Source organism: Lynx rufus, unplaced genomic scaffold (genome assembly GCF_022079265.1).
Source record: "Lynx rufus isolate CCGP_SWC_20201006 ecotype Redwood Valley unplaced genomic scaffold, mLynRuf1.p SCAF_2, whole genome shotgun sequence".
In the NCBI taxonomy this organism is placed as follows: Eukaryota; Metazoa; Chordata; class Mammalia; order Carnivora; family Felidae; genus Lynx; species Lynx rufus.
The window spans coordinates 189,068,977-189,095,886 of record NW_025814834.1 but is presented as its reverse complement, the minus strand read 5'-3'; the positions used below and the strand labels follow the sequence as shown (position 1 = coordinate 189,095,886).

Here is a 26,910-nt window from a genome sequence, read left to right as displayed (position 1 = left end):
AAGGGGACATGTCTGGGTTTTGGTTCTGAAGGAAAGCCGCTCCACTGGAAGGGGATTGTCTGTTTTAAGTTTGGGATCTGTTCACAGCACACACTTGACCACGGGGTTTGGCTGGGCCCAAAGGAAAGGGTGGGTGAGGGGCACTCACAGCGTTGATGCCCGACAGCTGCTGGGACAGCTGCAGGACCACGGCGATGAGGATGGGCTGGCGGTAGGCGGGCGAGCGGAACAGCTCCAGGATGGTGACCTTCTTCTCCCGCATCATCTGCCGACTCTCCTCCTTCATCTCCTGCAGGTCGCGGGTCACGTCAGCCGTCCCGCGCAGCTTCTTCAGCACTGGGGGGACCGGAGGGAAGGTGGGGGTGGCTCAGAGCAGGAAGGAGGCCGGGGCGGGAGGGGGGCTGGGGAGAGGGCAGAGCCCCGCCCATACCGCTCTTGGCCCGGTTCTCCTCGTTGCGGTTGATGAGCAGGAAGCGGGGGCTCTCGGGGCAGAAGGGCAGCAGGACGCACTGCAGCAGCGCCGGGACGAAGATGACGCTCAGCAGCAGGGGCCACAGCTCCTCGCTGCCCATGATGGAGTCCAGGCCAAACACCTGCGGGCAGCAGGGGTGGGGAAAGCCGCCCTGAGTGCCCTAGCCCCGCCCCCACACGAGCCCGCCCCACCCAGTGGCCTCCGTGGTGTCAGCGGCCGCTTTACCCCAGTGTCCTCATTTGTCGCATGAAGAAAGGAGGACCGACCTCACAGCATAGTGGGAGGACAAATGGCACATGGCATAGGGGCTGTCACTCTGCGGCGGGACAACTTTGGGGAGGGGAAAGGGAAAGCCTTCTAGAGAGAGGGTAGTGTATACAAGGAAGGCCTCAAGGCCTGCAGGCAGCAGAGAACCTGGCATGTGGGGGTCCCAGGGGGCTTCCCTGTGGCTGGCTCCCCAGGGGAAGGACAGGTCACGAGGCTGGGACCAGAAGGGCCAAGTCATCTGGGACATGCGCTCACACCAGGGAGGCCTTGGCGGAACTGTGAGTGACAAGACTGCTCTCTGGGGCCTGTGCCTACTAGGGTGTGTGCACGAGGCTATCCCTTGCTGCGGGGCTGTGGAAGTCTGGGTGACAACTCTGATCAGGGTGTCATCTGGACACAGGAGGGCCACCAAAGCTGTGGGGTGGGGGCAGTGCTGGGCAAGGAGACCCAGCCCCAGCTTACCTGGGCGATGAGGATGCCAACAACGATGCCCAGCTGGTGCAGGGTGCCCAGGGCCCCACGGAGGGCCGTAGGGGACACCTCCCCCACATACATGGGGACGAAGCCTGTGGTCAGGCCACAGTACACACCGATGATGAAGCGGCCCAGGATCAGCATCTCAAAGGACTTGGCCAGTTTCGAGAAGCCCATGAGCATAGAGGACAGGACGGCCAGCAGGTTTATTATCAGCATTGAGTTCCGTCTGGGGGTGGGGTCACAGGTCAGGTGGGTGCCTGGATCTCCCCAGATTCCCAGGGGCTAGGTCATAGGCAACACCCTGAACAGGCAGGGAAGTCTCCCCCACTCCCATCTGGGATGCCCTGGCCAGGGCCAGGACCCCTTCTGCTCACCGGCCAAAGCGGTTAACAAAAAGGCCCACAGAGAAGGAGCCAATCATGCCTCCTACAGAGAAGATGGCCACGGAGAGGGACCACAGCGTGGTGAGCGTGGTAGGCAAGATGCTCTCCCCATAGCGGTGGATCCAAGTCTGGTTGTAGAACTCTTCAATCACCTGCAGTGGGGGAAGCAGCCTGTTGAGTCGGCCGGGACCCAGCCTCCTTTTCCCCTTGCACTGCACTGCCCCCTCAAAGAGGGCCCAGCACCCGGCCAGACCCCAAACTCACTGCATGTCACTGAGCCAAGTCCCTCCCTTTTGTGGGCCTTAGTTTCCCCAGGTGAGAAACAAGGGGATGGGCTCCATCTCCAGAGTGGCACCAGCTCTCCTGCTTCCCCCAGGTGTGGTTTCCAGTGCTCTATGGTTTCATATGTTCCACAGAACTTGCTGGAGTGGACAGCAAATGACCAATGGTGGAACTTCAGGCACAGAGCAGAGACAGGTTCAGGGAGAAAGTGCTTCTTCCCATTTGCCCCTTTTCTCTTCAAAGTGCCTAAGGTGCTAGGCTCTGGCCACCTGGGCCCTGTCCCCAAACCCCTGCTGGGAAGGAAATACAGCTGGACAGATGGTTCCACGTTCCAGACGCTCTGGGATGAAGGGAAGGCTCATAGACTTCACACTTAGGGCCTGTTGTGACCAACCTGCACATAAGACATGCTCCAGAGACTTGTGCAAATTGCTTTCTGACCCCCAGGCCCAGCTATTTGTGGGAGTTACACCCTGAAGGACCCATGGCCTCCTCCCCTCTCCAGGGTGCCGAGCTGGGAGGCATGGGGAAAGCTAAGGACAAGGAAGCAGTTCCAGGAACTGGAAACACCTGTCCTAGAGGCCTGCCCACTACCCCCGCCCCCGCCCAACGGAGGGCCTTACCTGATCCACCGGTTGTGCCTGAGCACGTTCACCCTACTCTAAGGCAACACAGACACACACCCAGTGCCACGGGACTGGCCAGACCCACCCAGCCACATGCGTAGCTGGGCACAGGCCCAACATACCCAGAAACAGCTTCCTGTGTACATGCACCATCACACACACATACTAGTGCTCACATGATCTGAATATTCCTGGCTTCAGCCAGTCACAAACCTGGATGTCCCTCTTTCCCTTCAACCACCTGCAGCTCAAACTTGCGTAGCTAGTCCATCCTGGCACCCCTCTGCACATGCATGCTGCAAGTTCATGTGCACGCAGCAGTATGCAGCCTCTTACACAACCTGCATGCCACTGCCCTTGAACCTCTCTAATCCTCCCAAGCCCCGGGGGTCTAGCAGAAGGCATGCGGTGGGTAAGCCATAATTGCCAAGGGGAGAACGAGGCTCTTGGTCCCAGGAATGCTCATCGAGTATGCTGGGCCTGGCCGCACAGTTGCAACGGGTCCTTGGCCTCTACCTTCTTCCTGCCCTGCTGCCATGATCTGTCCCAAGTCTGGAGACACCTGACAGAGGCCGGGCTCTAGGGGGTGAGGACAGATTGACACAGGAATGGGGAGAGGAGGAAGGCAGACCTAAAGATCTTATGTCCCAAGGAAGCCAGACAGAGTGTAGGGGTTAGGAACCTGGACAACAATTGAGTTCAGATCCCAGCTCCACCATTTATCTCAACTGGGACCGAGGGCAAATTATTTCATCTCAAATGGCGACATCAGCAATATCTATTTCATCATGCTGCAGGGGAGTAATGAAACGTAGAGTGCTTACAAGGTTCCTGGCACGTTCACTGAACCAAGGGACCCCACCATGTTCTGGTACTGACCCAAGGGAAGTCAGATCACTGACAAAAGTATAACCAACCCTGCATCCCATCATTCAAAATCAAGGCTCCTGCCAGGTATCAGTCTGACCTCCCCACCTAACACCATCTCTACCTTTGCTCTCGGCCTCATTTTCATGCTCTTCATGGTTACTCTGCCTTGAAGGCCCATCCTGCCTTACCATGCTGAAACCTTTTGAGATCCAGCTCAAAGGCTCCCAGGAGTGTGTCCTCCCTGAGCGCAGGGACCCTAGTGGATTCACACTGGGACCTGTCCCAGAGCTGGTGCCAGGGATGCCTGGTGAGTGAATGAAGAGAGGGCCTTAGGCTCTCCTCCTGGGAGCCCCTGCTTCTGCTGGGGCAGAAAGAAGGCAGATTTTAACAAAACAAAACAAAGTGCTGTGTTCTTCAAGGGATAAAACCAACCCCAGAGGAGGACTGGTTGGGAGCAGTAATGGTCCATTTATCAGGCCCTGCAGAGAACAAGCTGTCCTGGATAAGGGGAGTGTCCAGATAAATGACGCTTGCCCCACTAAGGACCCATCAGGGTGGAAATCTTTCTCCCTTCGTCACTCTCGCTCTGCTGCCCTTGGGGCTCTCCACGGGGGCAGGAAGAGGTGTTTGCCCCAGATGGCCTTTAATTGATGCATTCTGTAGTTCTCAGGGTCTTCCTCCACACCCCTGTGGTTCAGATGCTGTCTCAAGAGAAGTCTCCACATCCAGTTTAAATTTTGCCAAGAAGTCAGCTAATGGTGGGGCGCCTGGGTGGCTCAGTAGGTTGAGCGTCCGACCTTGGCTCAGGTCATGATCTCGCAGACTGTGAGTTCGAGCCCCACATTGGGCTCAGCACTAACAGCTCAGAGCCTGTAGCCTGCTTTGGAATCCGTGTCTCCCTCTCTCTCTGCCCCTCCCCTGCTCACGCTCTGTCTCTCTCTCTCTATCAAAAATAAATAAACATTAAAAAAAAAATTAAAAAAAAAAAAAAAAAAGAAGTCAGCTAATGGAATTGCCTGAATTGTGTGCAGAGTCAACAAGGGCTGAGTAAGGGCTTTCTACCTAAAGGAGCTTAAAGATGTGAGGCTGAGGTTTCTGTTCTGGCTGCTCGGGTCTTTAACCCTCTTCTTGGGGCTGGCTGGAGATGTTGAGGCAGCCAGTAAGAGGACCACAATCCCAGAGGCTCCCTTCCCCCAGCGAAGTGTGCTGCTTGCGGTAACAAGTGAGAGGGACCAAACCTTGTTGAGAGGTAGCTCCTCAATGGCTCATGAGCTCCCCTGCTACTCAGATCAGACCTCTTTATGGGCATGCATAACGGGGAATAGCCAGCCCCCTTCACCTTCACCTTGGCCTCAGGCTCATCCTTTCCACCCCCAGCAGCACTTCCTGGCCAAGCTGAGGCTGCACAGTGAGTTCCTGCCTTCTGATCTGGGGGTCTATGCCCCACGTGGGGCTGAACTGGCCCTTGGCCCAGGAAAGGCAGGGAGTCCCTGGAGAATGGGAAGAACCCTACGTGGGGACAAGTTCTGGGGTCACCATCCACCCAGTCCCTGCCCTCAACATCCACCCTAGCACTGGCTGAGTGCCCCTAAGCAAAGAAGAGCCTTCTTCCTCCGAAGGATCCCACAGACCCAGTCTCCACTACACAGTCACCGGCAGCCTCCGCAACCCTGGCTCATGTTTGAGGCCTGGCTGGTGCTTCTGAAAGCTCCCACTCCCGTGCTCCCTCCCACCTCACATGCTTTTCACGAGACTTGATCCTGTCACCGCCCCACATCCAATCAGTCACTAGGTCCCGGTCAGTTCGCCCTCTTCATCTATCCTATTCTCTGCCTGTACAGCACCTACCTGCCCTAGGTCTCACCCGGATTCTCCTCCTGACTCCTCCCATCCACCCAACTGATTCTGCCTCCCGTGATTAATTACTCTCCATGGAGCCCTGCACATCAAATGCATCAGGTTTAGCCAGATCTGTCTGTATCTCTGCTCCCTTCCCAACCTATTCCCAGAAGTGGGCAATAGGGCAGAAGTGGGGGGTGCTCCTAGTCAGCTTGAGGGGGGACCGCCATGGCATCAGACTCTCAGGAGTTGAGGGCTATGAAGGATCTCTGTCCAATCACCCCACATTGACCCTAGAGGGCAGATGCCTGCTTAGTGACACTGTAGGAGCCAGCGTGGTGAAGCGACCTCCTCTGGGCTGCTGAGATCCCTTAGACTGGATGGTTCCCAGTAAAACCTATTCCTCATCCCAGCAGTTCTCAAGAGGGTGGCAGTGGCGGGAGGCTTGCATCACATCTGACTCCTTGGGAATCCCCCCTCCTCCCTCTCCCCACCCGGGCAACTGTGGGAGAAGGACCACACGTCTGCCTGTCTGCAGAGGAAGTTCTGACTTCCTCTGTGTCTGGGCAGTGTCTGTAGTGAGGGCCTGGGCATGAGGCACAGTCTGCTGCCCAGCATACAGAATAAGCGGTTACTTAAGTCACTGTTGTTCTTTCAAGGAGAGAAGCTGCCATCTTCAGAGGAGCATTAAGGACAGACAGGGTTTTCCATTTTTAAAGTGCCCGAAGATATAGCATTATCCTAAGGAATTTATAGTGCAAGAAAGACCTGAAGAAACTAGGGCCCTGCCTCAAGGAGTCTTTCTTCAGACCCTGCCTGGCTCCCCCACTCATAGAGAAACCCAGCAGGTCTGCAGAGCCCCAGGGCACAGGCTTCACCTCGGGGAAGAAAAGCTTTCTAGGCTTCAGAGGAGACTGTCTACCTTACAGGTAGTGAGTTCCCTGTCAGCAGGGAGCATACAAGTCAAAGTTTAGGGCAAAGATTGCTAAACATTTTATGTAAAAGGCTTGACAGAAAATATTAGGGTCTGCTGACCACATATGGCCACAGTGGCTTATTTTTCTTCCCCGTCTCAATGTAACGTAATTTTCTCCCCCCTTTAAAAATGTAAAAACCATTCTTAGCACATGAGCCATACAAAATCATCTGCTAGCTGGACCTGGCCTCCCTGCCAACCCTTGATCTAGAATTCTAGATTACTGCCAAGAGAAGGGGTATGCTTCAGAACCCCCAGCCGGTCTCAACATCCTTCCGTGTAGACTCCTCTAACCCAGGGTCTTCTAGATCATCCTGTGAGGGAGAGTTAGAGCTCCCACCTCAGCTTCTCTTCTCTCTCCCAGATGTTACTGGGGGGCGAAAGGATTAAAGAGCCACCTAAGCTCTGAGCTCCAGTTAGAAAGAGGAAAGGGCCAGCTTGTCCAGGTCAGTCCCTCAGCCGGGCCTTGACCACGATTTCCTATTCCCTGCTATCCCCTCCCCCACAGCTACCCTCCCTCAGCCCAGAGTTTATGTCTCCATAGCAACTTTCAGCCACACCCCAGGTCAGCTGAGAGTTCAGAGCAGATGCTACAGGTGGTGTTGGACAGATAGCCCCACCTGCTGGGTCCCCTGGGGCCTCTCCTTGGAGCCTGGGGAAGAGGCCCAGGCAGCCAGACGGAACTGGAAGCTGGGCCCCAAGCCCACAGGAGAGGTTCCTACCACCCATGCTGCTTCTCCAGAACAGCCCTGGCATGGTTTCTCTCTAAACCCAGGCCAGGCCTTCACCCTGGCCTCCTCACTGGTCCCTGATCTCCAGAGTCTCCCCTGCCGGCAGAGAGATCTTCATGTCCCTGCAGGAGCCCTGCTCCCAGCCCTTCTTGCTCCCCACTGCCCCCTCCCACCCCCACACAGTGACTCCCCCATACCACCCAGGCACCCCACACTGCTGCAATTTCGCTTGTGCTGCTCCTCTGCCTTCTCCCTGGCGAGTTTCAGAGAATACACAAACACTCCTCTGGAGAGCCTTCCTGAAAGTACCCCTCCTTCTCACTGCAGTGGCTCTCAAACATGGGCAGTGTGGCTTTGCAGAGGACATCTGGCTACGTCGGGACATTTTTGGTCGTCGCGCTGGCAAGGATGCTGCTAAACATCCTACAATGCATGGGACAGCCTCCCACAGCACCAAAGAACTATCTGGCCCCAAAGGTGAATGTTGAGAAGAACCCTGCTCTGTGGGCCAGGTACCTTCTCCCTCTCCTTTCTCCACTCCCAGAGCCTGCCCACACTTCCATCCATGCTTCTGTCCGTTGTTGCCCCAAGAGCTAACTACAGGGAAACATGTGCTCCCTCTAGACTACATTTCAACACGGGAGACGTCCGATTCATCTGTGTCACTAGATCCCAGCACAGGGCTAGGGGTAGAAAGAGTTGTCATTAATTGATAAACAAGCCATGAATTCGAGGGGCTTAAGCAATGATGTAGCTATGACAGGGCTGTAATGGTGTAAGAAAATTGTGCAACCATGTGTGGGAAACCGTTGAGATGTCTGTACGTAACTGAGCTTGACTCGGCCTGGAAGTCAGAGTAAGAGGGGGCAGCTGGGTAGCAGTTATAGGTGTGTGAAAGGGTGTTTCAGTGCCCATCTGACTGTAGTATAATTGCCATTCCTTCTACGGTGGTCAAGGATGCAGACTGGAGCCAGACTCCCTGGATTCCAATCCCAGCTCTGCCACTTCCTGGCTGTGTGTCCTTGGTTTAGTTAGTCGCTTAACATCTTTGTGTCCCAGTTTCTTATAAAACAGGGATTATAGTGCGTACCTAACGAGGTGATTATAAGAAACAATCGAATTCTGATTTCTGTGCACTTACACAGTAAGCTGTAAGGGTCTGTATTAGTGGAGATGGGTGAAGGCCAGAGGGAACACAGAACTCTCTGGATCTTGACAGAGATAAGGAGAGGCTACCCGGAGCCTGGAGCCCAGTGCAGCCCCAGTGGGCAGAAGTCTGGGCTGAGAGGTGGGCCTCTAGTACTTTCGCTCACAAGCCGGGTCATCTCAGGCAGACTTCGCCTACCTTCCAGGCCAAGTTCCTCCTTTGTCAAATAAGGCATGCTAAACCAGTGGACCATCAGGCCCCTTCCAGCCCTAACTCTGACTTCTGAGGATGCTTCATTCTGAGACATGCCTGACACTGTCCCTTGGCCAGGAACTCATGGTTTCTAAATGGCCTTTAGTCATTTCTATTGGCAACTCGGCCATTTGGGGAAGGGAGAGGCCGTTCTCTCCACCCACTATGGTGGTCAGGATGCCTTGTTCATTTATTTGCTGTCTCTGTGGCTGGGCTTCCCTCCTCCTTCCTCCCCAGAAGGCAGGAGGCCTGGCAGGGGCGTCACAGGGATGTGGTCATCACTCCCTGGTGAAGCCTGGAGGCCAGCCGTAGCTCAGCCTCTCACTTTCCAGGTGACCTCATCAGCCTAGTTTCCTCCTTTATAAGAAGGCAAGATAACCCAGCCCCACCCACCTTGTGGGGTGGCCATGAGGAGACGATTTATGGGGAGGTGCTCTGTAAACATTTAAGATAATGTTATGATTAATTAACCACTTCCAGGAGGAAGCCCTTTGGGGCCTTTTTTATGGAGGAGCCCCAGCTTCTGGCATCCTCACCATTAGTGAGGTGCAGGCTCCTCAGGAAAGCAGGCCGACCCGGCCAGCCCAGGGCAGCTTCCTAACAGTCCTAAACAGACAGGGGCTGTCGGTGTGTGGGCGCAACACTTCTGCCACCGCATGTCCCCAGTGCCTGGGCCACCTGCCCCTTGAAAGGCTGCCCCCTCCCCCTCTGCATAAGCCTGCCTTCCTCTTTCTCCAGTGGCACCCAGAAGCTCTCCATTAACTATGTTCTGGATCTTCCCAGGGGTCTCCCCTAGTGCGCAGACCTTGGCACAGCTCCACCCCTGCCCCACCTCCCACTGTCTGGGATAGAGCCTGTAGACCTTGTGGAGCGAAAGTGTCCGCAGGGCTGAGGCAGGGCTGAGTCACTGTGCTCGTCACCCTTACCCTTGTGTCATCCTATCCCCTCTTCGCAGCTTAAGTTTATCACATTGAACCCGCCCCTGCCTGGAAGGACTATGACCAGGCTTTCGAGAAGTGTCTGCAACACGGGGAGCCCGAGCGCACACCCTGGAAACACCACTCCATTTCAGTGTGTGCACAATCAACTGTGGCCACTCCGGGCCTCGCTGCCTGGCTCCTGAAGTGATCTCTGGACAGGTGTTCACAAATGCTCCCAGAAATGCCCTCTGTGCCGCCCACCAGGCCTGCTAGACGCCCCAGCCAGCTGCCCCTCCCATCCTTCTCAGCTGTTCTCCCCTTCCGTCTGTCTCTGATTAGGCGGGAGGCACCGAGAACCCGAGAACTTCACTGTGGGTTTGTCCGCATCTACAGCCTCAGAAGAATCTCGGGCCCTCCCCGCCCAGTGGCACCCTGGTGCCTCTGCTCCAGCAGCCCCTGAGTCCTGAGACCTCTCCCCAGCTCACCCTCAACCCCTCTGGTGATTCCTTACAGCGCATTTAAAAATGAAGTCTTCGCATGGGAAAAAGCATCCCAGCCAGATGACCCCTGCAACCACCACCCCTTTTTCTTCTTTCTCCACTAAGTCTCTTGGAAGAGCCATCTCTAATCTTTCCCATGCCCTCCTCCCTCCTCAACCTGCTGGAGGGAGGTTTCTACCCATATGGCTTCACCCAGTCAAACTTTGGTCACCACAGGGTCACCATCCAGTCTTTGGCATTCAGCAATTTGGGGCTGACTTGTCCAGGTTAACCTCTGGGGCACCTGACAGCACTCCTTCTTCACCTCATCCATCACCTCCTACTTGACTCTTCTTCTCTTTTCATTCCAGTCTCTCCAGGACATCTTCCTCTCCTGCTATTTGGATACCAGTGACCAGCGCTCAGGTTTTCTCCAGCTGACCACACGCCTGAGAAACAGACCCCATGTCCAAGTGCTTCCTGTACATCTCCAAATGTGTCACCTCAGTTCTGACATGTCCCACAGGCACCTATCAATTATTCCTCCCATACCTGCTCCTCCAGATCCCATATTGCCCAAGCCAGAAACCTAGAAGCCATTTTTTTTTTAAATGTTTTTTTATTGAGAGAGCATGGAAGGGGGAGAGGGGCAGAGACAGAGGGAGAGAATCCCAAGCAGGCTTCGCACCATCAGTATGGAGCCTGATGTGGGGCTTGATCTCACGAACTGTGAGATCATGACCTGAGCTACAATCAAGAGTCAGGCACTTAACTGAGAGCCACCCAGGTGCCCCTAGAAGCCCCTTTTTTTTTTTTTAACGTTTTATTTATTTTTGAGACAGAGAGGGACAGAGCATGAACTGGGGAGGGTCAGAGAGAGGGAGACACAGAATCTGCAACAGGCTCCAGGCTCTGAGCTGTCAGCACAGAGCCCGACGCGGGGCTCGAACTCACGGACCGCGAGATCATGACCTGAGCTGAAGTCGGCCGGTCAACCGACTGAGCCACCCAGGCGCCCCTAGAAGCCCTTTTTTTTTTTTTTTTTTAATTTTTTTTTTTCAACGTTTATTTATTTTTGGGACAGAGAGAGACAGAGCATGAACGGGGGAGGGGCAGAGAGAGAGGGAGACACAGAATCGGAAACAGGCTCCAGGCTCCGAGCCATCAGCCCAGAGCCCGATGCGGGGCTCGAACTCACGGACGGCGAGATCGTGACCTGGCTGAAGTCGGACGCTTAACCGACTGCGCCACCCAGGCGCCCCTAGAAGCCCTTTTTAAACCCCACTCTTATCCTCACACTGAACTGATGACCAAACCCTGCCCATTCTTCCTGCATGGTGTTTGTTTTCCTATCCCTATTCCAAAGCAGCTTTCTTGCTATTTCCTGGTCTCTCATTTCCCATTCTCAGATCCCTCCCACCGCCCAGATGCCCGAATCCTTTCCCTAAAATGCAAATCTGATCATATCTGTCCTCTTCAATGAGTCCCTACTGTCCTCACTCTGAAGTCCCTACTCCTAGCTTGGCCGACTCTTTGGTGCCTACGTGCCCGTCCTGATGGTGCCCTGCCATGCCAGTGGCTGAGATTTTGTAGATGAAATCTACCCACGACGCCCTTTGTAGTCAGGCCTGGGCTTACCTGTTGGCCTCCCCAGCCTTCTTTCTCCTCCCACTCACCCTACAGACACACGAGCCTCTCTCCTCTGCATACCAATCCCTGTTCTGTTTCTGGAAAACACTTCTTCTATCCTGATCTTAGAGTCCTCGTTCTCTAATTAATTCACTAGGTGATAGGTCGAGACATCACTTAATCCAGGAGCTCTGGACTTTGGGCACACATTAGGATCAGCAGGGGAGCACTAAACATTCCATGCCCAAACAGCATCCCAGATCAATTACATCAGAATCGGGAGTGTCAGGAGCGTCCAGGACACCACAAGTGCAGAACTCAACCTCCCTCTAAGACTGCAGGATTTCCATCTGTAGATTCCCAAAGGGAGTCAGTGTCGAGGCACGCACCTTGGCAAGAGTTGCTCAGAGCACTTAGCTAAAGCAGGGCTTGGTGCTGTTCCAAGCATGGGAGCCATTTCAGACGAGTTTGGAAAAGTCCCGTCACCTCCGCTGCAGCTGAGCATGACTCAGCAGGCCAGGCCTTCCTGGTGACCTGCTCCCGGGCATCAGGCGTGGCCCCTCACAGCCACCCTCTGCCTATTTGGAGGAGGACAGCTCTGACTCCCAACACTCCCAGTTCCCCCAGACAGGCCACTGGGCCTCGGGACCCAGCCACACTCACTCTCTAGCCTCCCCTTCTGCACAATGAATGTGGTCCCGACAGGACTGTCCACTCTCATTTCGTCCTCCCCAGGAAGGTACAGATTTTCCAACTGACATGGCAACTGATCAAGAAGATAGCCTGTGGTGGTGGAAACAGAGTCTGGCTTCCGGAGCCACCATTCACTAGCTATGTGACCTTGAGCCTGTTGGTCATTTCATCTGTCCAGGGCCTCAGTCTTTGGGTCTATGAGATGGGGACTCACCACCCAACCTCATAAACATGTGCAAAAGGGCTGGTATAGAGAAGGGACTCCTTACAGTATCCTGTCCTGCCCCTTGACCCCTTTCATCTTCTCTCCTTCCTGAAGCAGGTGGGCTGAGCTGGGGGTGATCACGGGGGACCCTCCCAGTCTTGACATTCAAGGAACAAGTGAGGACGGATCTGGGATGTGCTGCGAGAAGAAGGAAGCAAGCCTTCCTTCCAGCAGACCCCTAATCCCTCTGGTTCCCTAGGATAAGACACCATTTTGGATGTGACTGGCACTGGGCCTCCAGGGGAAGGAGGCTGTTTCCACGTGGAACAGGATGCTTTACGAGGGAGGGTGGTAGGAGCACTTGGTCTGGAGGGCTCCATGGCAGACTAGGGTTGGATACCAGCTCCATCCCTGCCTAGTTGGGGGGATACTGGGCAGGTTTCCTTTCTCTGGCCACTCTTCCCACCTGCAGGAGGGGAGCGCTAGCCGACTGTTGCCTGCCTGCCTTATAGAGCACTGTGAGCAGCAAGTGAGGTAAGCACCACAAAGCCCTATGTAATCCCAGAGTGTTATGTAAATGGAGCATCATCACACCAAGCATTGTTTTGATTATTAGAAATGTCCGTGTGGGTGCGAGGTTGGTCAAAATGACTTATAAAGACCCCATGATTCTGCAGCCCTGAGATTCCAAGGCCAAAGCCAAGGGTTTTTGACTTTTCGGGGCCAGAATAATTGGCTGGTGGGAGCAGATGGTGAATTGATGTGAACGACTGACACCCAACAGGCAGGGTGAGCATGTGGGATGTGGGGTGTGCAGTGTGCAGCAGAGCAAGCTGGTGTTGATAATCCAAGGAAGGCACGGCACTCACCTTCTGGGGGGCATTGATGACTCCAGTGTTGTAGCCGAACTGTAGGGAGCCGAGCACTGCCCCTCCCACGGCCAGCATGAGGCGGCCGGTCAGCTTCTGCAGAGAAAAAAAAACCATACTGTGACAGGCATGTCTGGGCCCAGGTTACTACAGGGCAGGACATGGGCTGGTTCCCTCGTTCAGATATCCGGCCTGACTCCTGGCACCACACCAGCCCTTCTCCCAGGAAACTCAGCCACTTCCTGATCTCAGGTGCCTGAACCAGCTCCGCTGACTTCTAGACACTGGGCCGGCCAGACTCATTCCTGGGGAGAGAGGGGAATTAGGGTCTTCTTTCTTTGCAGCCAGGTCTTGGCACTCCGGAGTCTCATTCCTCTGGTGGAGCCATGCCCTGGGTCCAGGTGGCTCTAGACTGTTTGGGAAGCCCAGGAATCAACTCTCCTAAACAATGGGGGCCAAATTATGTGGGAGGAGCTGCATAGGTAGGGGGAAGCACCCTAGATTTGGACCAGAGTGTGCTGGCTTCTGATTCTAGCCCCCCTGCTACTTGTTCTGTGAATTCCAGCAGGCTGTCGCCCATCCTCACTCCTCCCTGGACCCTCGTTTGTTTCTGTGCAAGACGGGAACAGTCATGCCAGTCAGCATTGGAGGTGGGGTCTTGCCCTTTCCTCTCCTCTCCTCCCTCCATTGACGGGGCAGGAAACTGAATCCTGAGAGGCAGAGTAAGTCCCAAATTACTCAGGAGACTGCAAAGAGCCAGACTGGAGCTCAGGGCTCCTGACTCCCTATCTCGTGCCTTTCATGGCAACCATCTGCAGACCATGAGCTTCCCAGGGTTATTTGGACATAGATGACAACAGCAAGGAATGTGCTTTGGAAAAGTACAGGACATCAGGCAAGTAAGAGTATTGGACCAAGGTCTGTCTTTCTTTCTTTCTTTCTTTCTTTCTTTCTTTCTTTCTTTCTTTCTTTTCTTTTCTTTCTTTCTTTCTCTTTTCTTTCTTTCATATTTATTTATTTAGAAAGAGACAGAGACAGTGTGTGAGAGAGGAGCGGGGGGGGGGAGAGAGAGAGAGAGAGAGAGAGAGAGAGAGAGAGAGAGAGAGAATCCCAAGCAGGCTTCACACTCAGTGTGGATGGAGCCGGACACTGGGCTTGATCCCATGACCCTGAGGTCATGACCTGAGCCCAAATCAAGAGTCAAACATTTAACTGACTGAACCACCCAGGCGCCCGTGGCCAAGGTGTTTCAACGGGCAAAGGTCTGGGAGAGAAAAAGGGTGGTGGGTTTTTGTCCCATGGCAGCCTGGGGCATGAAGGCCACAGGCAGGGAAGAGGCCGGCAGGCAGGACAGCCCTAGGTGAGCAAGATGCCCTTGCTGGAGAAAGGGAGAGGACTCTTCTTTTCTGGCTTATAAAATGAAAAAGCCAAGGGACACCTGGGTGGCTCAGCTGGTTGAGCATCTGACTGTTGACTTTGGCTTAGGTCACAATCTCAGGGTCGTGTGGGATTGAGCCCCATGTCAGGCTCCGTGCTGAGCATGGAGCCTGCTTGAGATTCATTCTCTCCCCCTCTCTCTGCCCCTTCCCTGTGCACCTGTGTGCTCTCTATCAAAAAATAAAAATAAAATAAGATAAAATAAAGATAAATAAAATAAAATAATAAAATAAAATAAAATAAAATAAAATAAAATAAAATAAAGAAGCCAAAATGTGACGTGAGGCAGGCCCTTAATTGGTTGTGAAAGAATGGAACTGGGGGAGGGGCACCAAAGCAACTGGCATTCACTGTGGGCACCACACAGGGCTGGGGGCTGGGCGCTAGGGGGGAAGGTTGGGAAGCACTGAGCCACACATGTGGAGGGGAGAGCTGCTTGGCCATAGCCTTCGGCCTCAGTTTCCCCACAGAATCCCGAAGCAGCCCTGACTTCAAGATCCTCACAGAGAGCACTGGGCTTACGGTTAATCAGACAGGTTTCTAGTATGGTCTTTTCATTCCCTAGAAGCTTTCAGGCCAACGATCGCAAAAGCCAAGGTTCTCACATCAGATGCGGAGAAAGAGAAAGAGGCTTTGGCTAGTACGAGTGCACAGGCTGTGTCCATTCTTCATCAGATGAGTGCTGAGACCACGTTCCCACTGGCCCACCTGGCCCCTTCCTGGCCCAACTCTGGACATCCCTCCTATGCTGGAGCTTTCCTCATGGCAGAGGCTGGGTGGAAGAGAGACTTTTCATTTTACCCCCTTTTGTGTGTTTTTGAATTTTGAACCATGTGAATGTGTCACCTACTCAGAAGAATTTTTTTGTATAAGCCCCGTGGTTTCATATTACTTAGAACAAAGCATTTAGATAAAAATATAAGTGAAAAATAATACAGATGATAACGTGGATCTGTAAGAGCCATGCTGGTAGCACAGGAATGAATGACGCTGCAGCAGGGGCTCCGTGAGAGCTAAGTCCTCGTATTACAGACCCCGTTTTCAGTCTGGCTCTGATGTTCCAGGGGTGTCTGGGCCTCTGAAGTTGTTGCTCTTAGGGCCCTGTTGGGCAGCTGTGGCCTCTGGCAGTAGGGGCTACTGGGAGCCAAAGACAAACCCCTGGGCTGGAATTGCATGGGCAGGTCAAGGTCAAACTCTACTTTAGAAAACCAGCCTACCCACGCCCTGGGTTATATCCACAGCCACCCAGGCAGGCTGCTGTACTAGGACTAATGCTCAGTGGCCCATGCTCCAGGCCCTGGATGAAAGAGGCCCCTGTCCTGACATCAAGGAAGAGGAACCCCAGCAAGTGCAGAGGCCAGAGTGGTCTGAGTTTCAACAGGGGGGTGGGGGAAGGCATTGTGGGAGCCCTGGAGGGAGAGACTTCTAATTTTGCCTGGGGACAATCGAAAGATAGGTTCCCAGGAGGTGACATTGGAGTTGGGCCGTGAAGGACATGCAGACAGTCTGCCAAGTGGGGAAGCAGTGGCAAGACTGCATTCCAGGTAGACAGAACAGTGTGTGCAGGGGAAAGAAGAGGGGCCTGATTCCACCGGATTAAACAGGGAGCGCTCCGTGTAGCTGGGTGCAGCTGGGTGCGAGATACAGGGGGAGGAGCATCACCCGCTCCTGGGTAGGCTGCCCCCACCACATCCAGCTTGATCACGGCTGCACTGAGAATCAGGAGAACTGGGCTGAAAGTCCAAGAACTGCTTCCCTTCACTTGGGAGTTGGGATATGTGGAGGCCTCTGGGCCTCGGTTTCCTCACATAGGAAATGGGGATCGGAGTTCTTTCCCTCAGGAGTTGCTGTCAAGTTCTGTATCAGTGGCCATCATGGAGCCTGGCAGGGTTTACCTGACAAGCATTTGCTTGCTGAATCAGGGAAGAATGGGAAGCCACCCTCAATTGGGCCACCAGGGCACCATCTGTCCCCACCAGCTCTGTGGCTGCAACTGAAATGCCGTGATGGAATCATTCATTCCATGTGATTCCACAGGTATTTATTTATGTACCAAGCTGATCAACTGCTTGGTGAAAACTTAAGAGAAGGGGAACAAAGCCCACAGCTGTGGCTTTCTTGTGAGGCCTTCTTTAGGAGTGGAGGAGCAACATATTTGGGATCTGTGACCCCCAGCAGTCCATCACCGCCCTGGGGCTGAGGCTACCTTCTAGAACATCCCACACTCTTCCAGGGTTTTTGCCCTTATGTCCTCTGCAGTCTCTAGCTGTGGCTTCTAGCAGTTGGGAATACCCATTTGCTGTTCACCCACCAACCAGTCTGGGAACTCCCTAAAAATGGGACCTGGGTCTTACCCAGCTCTGCAGCCAGAGTGCCCAGGGTCAGGCATGGCACAGAACATTTGTAAAACAGACCACTTTGGAATTTAGCTCTCAGGCAAAACAGGCTCTACGTGTATCCACTTTGCCAGAACAGTACTCATCCTAACAGATTTTAACCCGGCCATTATCGAACCTCTGATGAGTACTGGAACATCAGCTCTGAGAGGCAGAGAAACAGGCTAACAGTAACTCACAACTCCCGGGACCAGAGAGGAAAGATCTCTGAAATTAGGCAGAGTACAAATCCTGACTCTCCTGGGAGCGCCATAGACCTCTCAGGTCAGCAAATGCCCAGGCTCAGAGTCTAGCACAGAGGAGGTCCTCACCCCTTCACCCCGACCAGCCCTATCCCAGTGTGAGGGTCCCAGGGCCCACTGAGGGTTCTCCCCCTCCCAGGGTGTCAGCCTCAGGACCTCTCCTCCTACATGCCGGGATGCCAAATGGCACCGGCCGTGTCGCATCACTTGCTAAGCATTGTGGCCTTTTGACCCATGCCTGTGTGCCCTTCCTCAGCACAGTGCTCCAGCCTTGGGCTTGGCCCTTGGTCAATATTGGCAGAGGGAGGGCATGTGGCTACTGCCATTCAGAGGCAGGGCCTTCTCTGCAGGAGGGTCACAGTGCTGGCACGATCCAGACATTGCTCTCATCCTGGCCTCCTCCCACAGCTTCCCCATGGTTTTTGGAGGTGCACTGAAGCCTAGGACATGGGGAGCTTGTAATGGCTTGGTCCCCAGTTCTAAGGAGGGCGGGAGGGGTTGGTGAGGGAGGGGATTATGGAATCTGTAACAGCTCCTTTTTTATTTATTTTGTGTATGGTTCTGTTTGTTTTTAATTCTGGGCATTAAAAAAGAAGCCCAAGAGGGGCGCCTGGGTGGCTTGGTCGGTTAAGCGTCCGACTTCGGCTCAGGTCATGATCTCATGGTCCGTGAGTTCGAGCCCCACGTCGGGCTCTGTGCTGACAGCTCGGAGCCTGGAGCCTGTTTCAGATTCTGTGTCTCCCTCTCTCTCTGCCCCTCCCCTGTTCATGCTCTGTCTCTCTCTGTCTCAAAAATAAATAAACGTTTAAAAAAAAAAATTAAAAAAAAAAAAAAGCCCAAGAAATTGCAGAATTCCTGTAACACTCTTATGCGACAGATGGAGAGCCTAAGGTCAGAGGGCAGAGGCCCAGGATAGTCAGAAAACAAAAGCCAGGGCTGGGACTTGAGTTCTTTGGATTCCTTGACTGGCAGTTTACTCTCTGACCTCTTCCATCCTGACAAGTCTTTTCACAAAGAAGAGTGATGGGTTACCCCCTCCAAAGCCTAACCTTCAGGTGACCTCAGGCATTTACTCCTCTTGCCATTTCCTTCAATGCACCCCACGGTGGCCCTGGGGACAGAAGGTACTCATCAATCTTTAAAGCAGAGGGGAGAGGAGGGAGCTGCTGCATTTATCAGTACCGGCAGCACCAGTGAGGCCCTAGGCGCCATGCCAGGGGCTCACGGGTACTGATTTAAATCACCGTGAACACACGCTGGGGGAGAGATTACTCTGACTTCACAGATGAGAAAACGGGAGGCTCTGAGAGGAAAAAGTGGATAATCAGAAGGTCCTCGGCTTCTGTGAAGCTTCCAGCAGGAGGTCTCTGATGCCAAATCCTATGCCCTTCCTGCTCATGTCCTCCCCCACACCTTGCTTCCGGGTACTCTCCCTGAAGGAAACAAGGTTTCTACCTGGTGCTTTCTATGTAGGTCAAATTCTATTCTACAAACTTTTGGGCCTTGGCCAGTCTGAGCCAGGACAGCCCAGGCCAGAGCTCAGAAACCTTTGGCCACTTGGGTAGATTTTGCTCTAAGCCAAGGTTGGCAAACTATGGTCTGTTGGCTAAATCTAGCTTGCCAGCTAAGAACGAAGTTTACATTTTTAAGTGGCTGGGAAAAAAAAGACTAATATTTTGTGGTACATGAAAATGATACCAAATTCAAATTTCAGTGACCACTAAGAACATATTATTGGAACACAGTCACACTCATTGATTTATATATTGTTTATAGCTGCTTTTGCACTACAATGGCACACAGGGACCATATGGCCCACAGAGCAGAAAAAGTTCATCAATCTCTGCCTGAAGCCCTACGTCCTCTGAACGGCTATGTGCAAACCTAACACATGAACTGCACAGGATTTTCAAAGGCTTCCAGGTAAAACTGAATCATTCTCTCTAAAAAACCAAAAAGGTGTGTGTCCTAAAATGGGATGTTAAAAGCAAACAAGCAGGGTTGTGTGCATGGGCCTTGGTCAGGCCCTGGACATCTGCAGAAACCAACACCCCTGACAGGTACCCATTCAGTAGTGAGACGGGCACCAATTCGACCTTGATGAAATTAATTTGGTAAAACCACGGGAATATGCAGAGGTCCCTGGCAGCAGACAAGTTCAAGTCCCAGCCCACCCCCCCCCCCCCCCCCCGCACTCGCATGACCTTGAAAAAGCCCCTTCCCTTCAGACCTCTTTTTCTCCACAAGAAAGGTTTCCTAATAATACATTACTAAGGGAAGATCATACCTGTATGCACGTTCCCAACACTATTCTAGTTGATGGGGATTCGGCAATAAACTACACCAAACCCCTGCCTGCACAGAACTTGATATTTTAGTTGGGGGCGGGCGGGCAGAAAATAAATACCTAAAATACATCAGGCGGTGAGTGGTATGAAGAAAGAAAGTGACGGGAGTGCTATGGCTTAATCACAGTGGGATATGCCTGTAATGGAATATTATGCAGCTGTTGATGAAGGGAGTGTCAGGGCAGACTGTTAAGGGAAAAAGCAAGGTGAAAAATAATGTGTAGGATATACATTTTGTGTAAGGAAGGAGAAGAAAATGAACTTGTACAATGGCACTTGGCTTGTAGGGGCAGAGCAAATACACCTGTAAATATTTACCTCTGAGGGGTGGTGGGTGAACAGGATGGGCTGCTCAGAACTATGTAGAGAGTGCGATTCAATCACATAAAAGTCACATTTATAGGCACATATATACACATGCCCAGAAAGAGGTCTGTGAGGGTAAACACCAAACCATTACAACTGGGAGACAACATTCACTCTTTTGCTTTGTATGACTGACTCCACCAGTTCTGTAATTTTTTAAAATCCTCAACCTGACCCAGAGAGGTGGATATGACCCCCACTGCACTTGAGAAAACAAGCTCCAACAGGAGGTGTGTAGCTTGCTTGACGTTAAATGGTAGAGCTGTTTCTGATGGATGCCTTCCTCTGCCCCCAGCCCGACTCCCAAATGACAGTGGTGGGCCAGCCCTGGGCTAGGAAATTTGGGCAGATGTCCTGTCCAGCTGAGGCCTCAGTAGCCAAAGGTTCCATAAGCTGGGTGTGGCAAGAGGTCTCTCCCCTTTCAGGATGCTGAAGCCCCCCCCAGGGAGGCGAAAGCCAGCAAGGTATTGGTGCCGAGGTCTTAGAGAGGGTGAACTCTGCCCTCATTCTGCCCTGAGTTCAAGGCCTGGGAGCCCTGCTCAGTTACTATAAAACCCCAACATTTATGCATTAGCTACTGCCTCCCTGGCTTGGTGGCCGGATGGCAGAGCCTTGGGCTCCACTCCACCCCTCCCACGGAGGGAGGTAACAATCAGAGATTTGTTTTGGTGGCCAGGCTTGGGCCTGCCGGCCTGGTCACAGCCTCTGGGAGCCCACGAGGCCAACCAGGAGCCTTCTCAGTCTCCACCATCCCCGGGATGCCAGTTACCCAACTGAGTGGCTTTGTCACCTGCGTGCCCAGGAGTGAGGCGGGGGAAGGGTGAGGCTGCAGGTCCCAAGCCAATGCTGCACACTTCTCCCTTTGTTCCAGGCCTCCCCAGCTCTGCCAGCCCTGGGGGAGGGGGAACTGAATGCCTGTACCCTCGGAGCCAGAGAAGAGCTCTAGGCCCTACACCTCGTGACCAGGAGGCACTGGGTAAAGCTGAGTTCCCAGAAGTCACAAGCTGATTACGGGGGATTTGGGACTGACCCAGCTCTGGGGCAAGTAGAGTTGGGTCCCCAAATGGCTCAGCATGGGACAAGGATCATCATGGATATGTTTATACTGTCCGTGCACCCAAAATGACCCAACAAAAGGTCTTCCCACCTCAACAGCCTCCCCCTTGAGGTGGGGTACTTGGCCAGTTTCACCATACCTGCCACGGGGCTGCAGGCTCCATCTCCGGGGAAGGAAATCAAGGCTCTGAGAAAAGTCACTTCCCCAAGGTCGTGTTTTTGTGAGGACATGTTTTATTTCCATTCACAGAAGGGTTTCAGCTGTCAAGTTATGTCTAATCCAACTCTTATTTATTTATTTGTTTGTTTAAAAAAAATTGGGGGGGGGAGTGCCTACTGGCTCAGTCGGTTTTACATAAATAAAAAAATAAGCATTAAAAAAAAAGACTTTTTTCTCTAAGTTTATTTACTTAGCGCATGGTTAGAGAGAACAAGCTGGGGAGGGGTAGAGAGAGAAGGGGACAGAGGATCCAAAGCAAGTTCCCTGCTGACAGCAGAGAGCTCGATGCAAACCATGAGATCATTACCTGAGTCAAAGTTGGATGATTAAATGACTGAGCCACCCAGGCACCCAAAAAACTGTTCTTAAAAAAAATTTTTTTAATGTTTTTAAATTTATTTTGAGAGAGAGAGAGAGAGAGAGAGCATGCATGAGCATGGGGGAAGGGCAGAGAGAGGGAGACAGAGAATCCCAAGCAGGCTCCCCACTGTCAGCACAGAGCCCGACGAGGGGCTTGAACTCACAAACCATGAAATCATGACCTGAGCCAAAATCAAGAGTCAGACGCTTAACTGACTGAGCCACCCAGGTGCCCCTATCTAATCCACCTTTGAAACTCCTACTGCACCCAGAAGGAGCTTGGCAAGTCCTGGAGTGTGAGAATTCTTGTTCATCTGGGGTGAATGGGGGGTTGGCACAGAACACAAGGGTGTGGAAAAAGCATCTTTTTTTTTTAATACTGTGGAACATCATAAGTTTTTTGTGACACCCTTATCTTGGACAAGTTTTTCCTTCTCAGGCCTCATTTTCCCCATCTGTCAAACGGAGGGCTGGGTCATGCACCTGAAAGTCCCTTCCTGCTCCAACTTTCCTTTTTCCTCTCATGTCTTCCTAGAAAGGCTGGCAGCGTGTTTTGCAGTAGGAGGCTCAGTGTGTGACCTTGGGAACGTCACTTTTCATTGGACGGTGATGTCAACTGTGGCTCATATCTCCCTCACAGATGAGACAGACGAGACAACGCAGCCACATTAGCTGACCCATGTCTAGGCCCGGCACTCCTAGCCAGGTGCTACCTCTGCAACCTGGCTTCCCAACAAACCCTGCTGCAGAAGAATTGGTCAGTGGGATCTTTAATGATTTACCCAACCAACCAACACTCGTGGCCTGGGGATTCTGGGGCTCCCCAAAAGCTCACATTGTCAGAACGCCAGGCTTCTGGACAGAGGCCACCACCCAGGTACAGGTCACCTGGGACCAAGGTAAGTCTAATGCATCACAGGAGTCCAAAGAAGCAAGGAACATTTATGGAGCATCTATGGGGACAGACACATTTTTTTCTGAATTCTTACAGACACTCTAATAAAACATTACATCACTCTGCAGATGAGGGAACTGAGCTAAACTGGAATTCAAAACCACATCCACGGGACTTCTAAAGTCTAAGCTCTTCATACCACTGAGGAGCTGAGGAGCCCTGCAGATGTCTGATTTCTCCTTCATCTGGAAGGCAAGATAGCAGAGATCCCACAGAGACCCAGGGCACCACAGGGAACTAGCCAGAAATTCTTCACAAAGGGCTGCATGAAATGTCCCAGGGGAGGGTTCACCTGCTGCCCAAAGGGGAGCATGAGTAAACCCTTGGCTGGGAGGGGAGGCATTCAACCTGTCCCCCCATTCAGTTAAATTCAGCCCCATGCACAGAGGACATGACAGAACACAGGGAAGTCAGTTGAAACTATTCTCAGTGCCTAGGAGATGAAGGAAACACAGCAGAAAGAACTTCAGGGGCGCCTGGCTGGCTCAGTCGGTGGAGCCTGAACTCTTGACCTTGGGTTTGTGAGTCTGAGCCCCACGGTGGGTGAAGAGGCTATTTAAAAATTTTTAAAAAATTAAAAAACAAAAAAACACCAAAAACTTCAGAGTCAGACACGCCTGGTTTAAAAGACCTTGGGTAAGGGCCATAACCCTTCTAGGCCTCAGTCTTAACATCCTGCACAAAAAAGGGCTGTGCTTGCTGACCAAATCAGCAGTCTCCAAAGAAAAAAAGTGTTATTCCAGAATGTACACAAATGACCTATACGGGGTTTAGGAGGGGGAAAAAAGTGTGGTTTTTTACCATAATTGTCACCTGCGTCTTTTTAAATTTCTATTTTATGTAGTCATATAGTCTACTATTGTAACAGGGCTATATACACGAATTTTTAAATAAACCACCGAGGAGGTGCTCCAAAATTATTTACTGATGGGCAGACAGTCAAGTTTGGAGCGTATTGCATGAAAAACACCTACCAGCTACAGCATTGAGAACCAGCTCATACAAGGCAGCCTTTGAGAGTTTAGGCAAACTCCCTTCAGCCCAAAATTCAAGAAAGGCTGTGGTGAAAGGGAGCAGTGGAGACTGAAAGCCCTTTCTGACCAGCCTGGGTTTAGATCCAGCCCCGCCATTTACTAACTGTGTGACTTCAGGAAAATTACCTCCCTTCTCTGAACTCCAGACCTGTGAACCAGCAGGGCTATATGGAGGGTCAGTGACACCATGGTATTTTAGCCAAGAGCCTAGTAAACTGTAAGTGGCTATTGATTTTCTCCTGCACTTTTCTGTCTCTGCTCAGAATGTTCATTTATCCACTCCACAAATAAACACCCAGGTCCTGCTGAACAGGACAGTTCTTACTGTTGAGGAAGTTAAAAAAAAAAAAAAAAAAAGCCATTCTCTTTTACAGAAGACAAACTGAGGCCCAGAGGGGTTAAGTGGCCTATCAGAGCCCTGAGATAAAACAGCAAGTATCTGGACTTGAAGGTCTCAAGCCCTCACCACCAGCTAAAACTCACTTCTTGTTTTATTTTTATGTTGTTATATTCATATCCGAGCATAATGGCTCACCCATGAATGTGGGGTTCCCGACTCAGGGTCTCAACTCAAGCCCAAGGGCCAGGGTGGGGTGACACAAGCTGTCTGGATTCAACAGGTATGAAGGAGATCGTCTGTACCCCTTGAGAGGACAGCCCAGCGTCAGTCAGGCGCCACTCTGTCCAGGCAAGACCCGCTGGGTCCCGCTCACACCTCCACAGCCCATAGGAAGGGCAGTGTAGAGTTCAGTCCTCTCCCTGCCTTTCAGACTTTTTAAAAAAAGGGGTGTGGGGGGGGGCGGGGGGGGGAGATACCCTCGTGCCTCCCCCTGCCAAGAAGCTGGGAAAATTCAAGAGGGAGCTTTTCAAATTAAAAAATCACTTGAAAATACTCTATACAAGGGGGAAGGGAGGGAAGAAACAATGCCCTGCACACAGGAGGAGATCAACAAATATTTGTTGAAAAGGAACCGTTCTGGGAAAGTCACAAAGATCCCCTGCAGGACAAGCCTCTTTACAGACGAAAAAAGAGATCTTATCTAGGCAGTTGTTCGCCCCCCGAGGAAGAGACCACATCTCTTCAGAGTACGGAGTGCCCGCCGGACCCCGGGCTCCTGGCGTGCGCTCCTCTCTCTCCGTGGCGGCTAGGGACCCCTTCCCGGGCCGGTCCCCAGGGGCTCGCACTCTCCCGGGTGCTCTCTCGACCCGGCCCTCGCCAGCCCCGCCCGAGCAGGGAAACGTGCCACCTTGGAGCTCCTTTCCCCGGTACTTGGCAAAGCTTTGGGGCCTGCACTACGCGGAAAGAAGGGCCTCGGAGGCCGGCTTTCCTTCTCCGCCCTGGAGCCGGGCATCCTGGAGTTGAAGCCCCGGCCTGAGAAAAGTGCCCTCCGCCTCGGAACCTCGGAGGACTGGCTCCGGGGCCGCGCGAGGCCGTGTCTAGCGCCAAGCAGCAGGCCGCGCGGAGTGTGGCCCCCCGGGAAAGGGGAGCACCGGCTCGGAGCTTGCCGAGTGGGGGCGGGTCCCGCCGCCTCCGCGCGCCGGGGCCGGGGCCGGGCCGGGGGCTCGGCTCGCTCAGCCAATGGGCGCCGCGCTCGAGCCCCCTCCCCCGCCTCGGGAGGAGTCGGCGCGGGGCCTCCGCCGGGGAGATCGTGAGCGACGTGCCGCGCCAGGGCCCTGGGTGCCTTGGCCCCGCCGGGCCGCGTGGACGGCGCGGCGCCCCCGGAAGGAAGCCAGATACTCAATGCGGGCGCCAACTACGCACGCGGCGCCCTCGCGCCCGCCACATCCCGAACCCATCCGCACCCGCGTCCCCTGCCCCGGCAGAGCGCGGCGCTGCAGGCCAGCGCCGAGGAAGGCTCAGAGAGGCGCGCCGCCCTCCTCGGGCGCACAGCGCGGAGGGGCGGCGGGGGAGGTTCGGGCAGGCGGAGGGTCGGAGGGGTCTGCGCCTTTGTTCCGGGCGGGGAGGGCCCGCGCCGCGAGCGCGCGACTCACCTTGCTGCTAGGCTCCATGGCCGCGCTGCGCCGGAGGCTCTGGCAGCGCTGGGTGCGCGGGCGGTGACGGGCGGACGGGCGGCGCTCTCCGGTTCAGGCTTCTGCTCCGGTTCCGAGACTCCGACTGTGATTCCGGTCGTTTGGCCTCCTGCTCCCTGGCGAGCTCGTTCCCAAGACCCTCGGCCCACGATCTCCGCGCTAGCCGGGGCTACCTCTAGCTTCTTGCCTCGAGCGCGCGGACGGTAGAGTTTATAGGACCCCAGCCATTGGCTGGCGCTGCCGGTGTGTGTGGGGTGTGTGGGCAGAGCCTGGGGGCGGGGCCTGGGGCACGTCCGGGGCGGGGCTCGCGGGGAGGGGGCCAAGGGTGGGGGAGGGGTCGGGGGATGAGGTCTGGAAGGCGCCCTGCCCGCACCTCGCTCTGGCGGCGGATCTCTCCCGCTGCCCGTGCCCTGGGTCCCAGGAAGCGCCCTCGCTGTGTGACGCTAAATAAGTGTGCACACCTCTCTGAGCCTCAGGGACTTCTAGCAAAATGGTGGAGCTGGTACCCGGCTGTACGGCAAATTGGGAGCGGCGTAGGGTAGCGCTTAAGAGCGAGGACTCTGTGGAGTCCTTACTCCGCCGCCAGATAACTTCCGTAAACTAAGGATAATAATAGTGCCACCTCATAGGTTTGTTAAGATTAAGTGAGTTAATATTTATAAAGTGTTTAGAACAGTGTCTGTTTCGTGCTAAGTGCTATTTAAGTATTTGTTAGACTAACTACAGGAGGTCTCGCTCCGAGATTTTCTCCTAACCCCCGTCCACCCCCAACATTCCTGTTTGCCAGCCAAGCCTTGCTTTAGCACGGGCTGGGCCCTCTGCCTGAAAATCCATACCCACCTCTTCTCTGGGCTTTCGCATCATTCCTTTGTGAAGTCTTCTCTACTCCTGACAGGACATGTGAGTCTATGGCAACAGGTAAGTGTGAAAAATACGAACGCTAAGAGCACAGGAGGCCTTGGGTTTAAGCCAGCTCTATTGTATACCAGCCCTAGCATGATCCCAGGCAACGTGCTGGCCTTTGAGCCTCGGTTTTCTTACGGGTAAAACGGAATTAATACCACCTTCAACCTCATGTGCTGTCGTGAGAGTTATAATTTCCAGATAAGTCCATGAAGTACTCAGCGCTTGCTGACACACAGCAAGTCCTCCTTAGGGGTAGTGGTATTACTTCACCTTCTTTCCTCTTCTAAACTGTGTCTTACTTGAGACACAGTGAAGACAAAGACCCCCAGTCCAAAGTCCCGAGGGTAGGCAGAGTGTCCCTTTTCCTGTGGGGAGGGACAGAGAGAGGTTACTTTCAGCTGGAAAGGAGCAGGCTGAGCTGACCACATGACTCCTGGACTCG

The 26,910-nt window shown here is 53.5% G+C and overlaps 1 protein-coding gene across 1 annotated transcript in view; it reads right to left on the bottom strand.

Annotated features, from left to right (window-relative positions):
* SLC2A1 (solute carrier family 2 member 1) overlaps positions 1–25,783 on the bottom strand; it is a 29,438-nt gene extending 3,655 nt beyond the window's left edge. The window contains exons 1-6 of the mRNA XM_047084635.1: positions 25,524–25,783; positions 13,118–13,213; positions 1,591–1,751; positions 1,202–1,442; positions 431–593; positions 149–336 (exon numbers count right to left, since the gene is read on the bottom strand). Of these exons, the coding sequence (XP_046940591.1) occupies positions 149–336; positions 431–593; positions 1,202–1,442; positions 1,591–1,751; positions 13,118–13,213; positions 25,524–25,541 (867 nt within the window). The 5' untranslated portion in view covers positions 25,542–25,783. The remainder of the gene's footprint in view (positions 1–148; positions 337–430; positions 594–1,201; positions 1,443–1,590; positions 1,752–13,117; positions 13,214–25,523) is intronic.
* Positions 25,784–26,910: the final 1,127 nt, after the last annotated feature.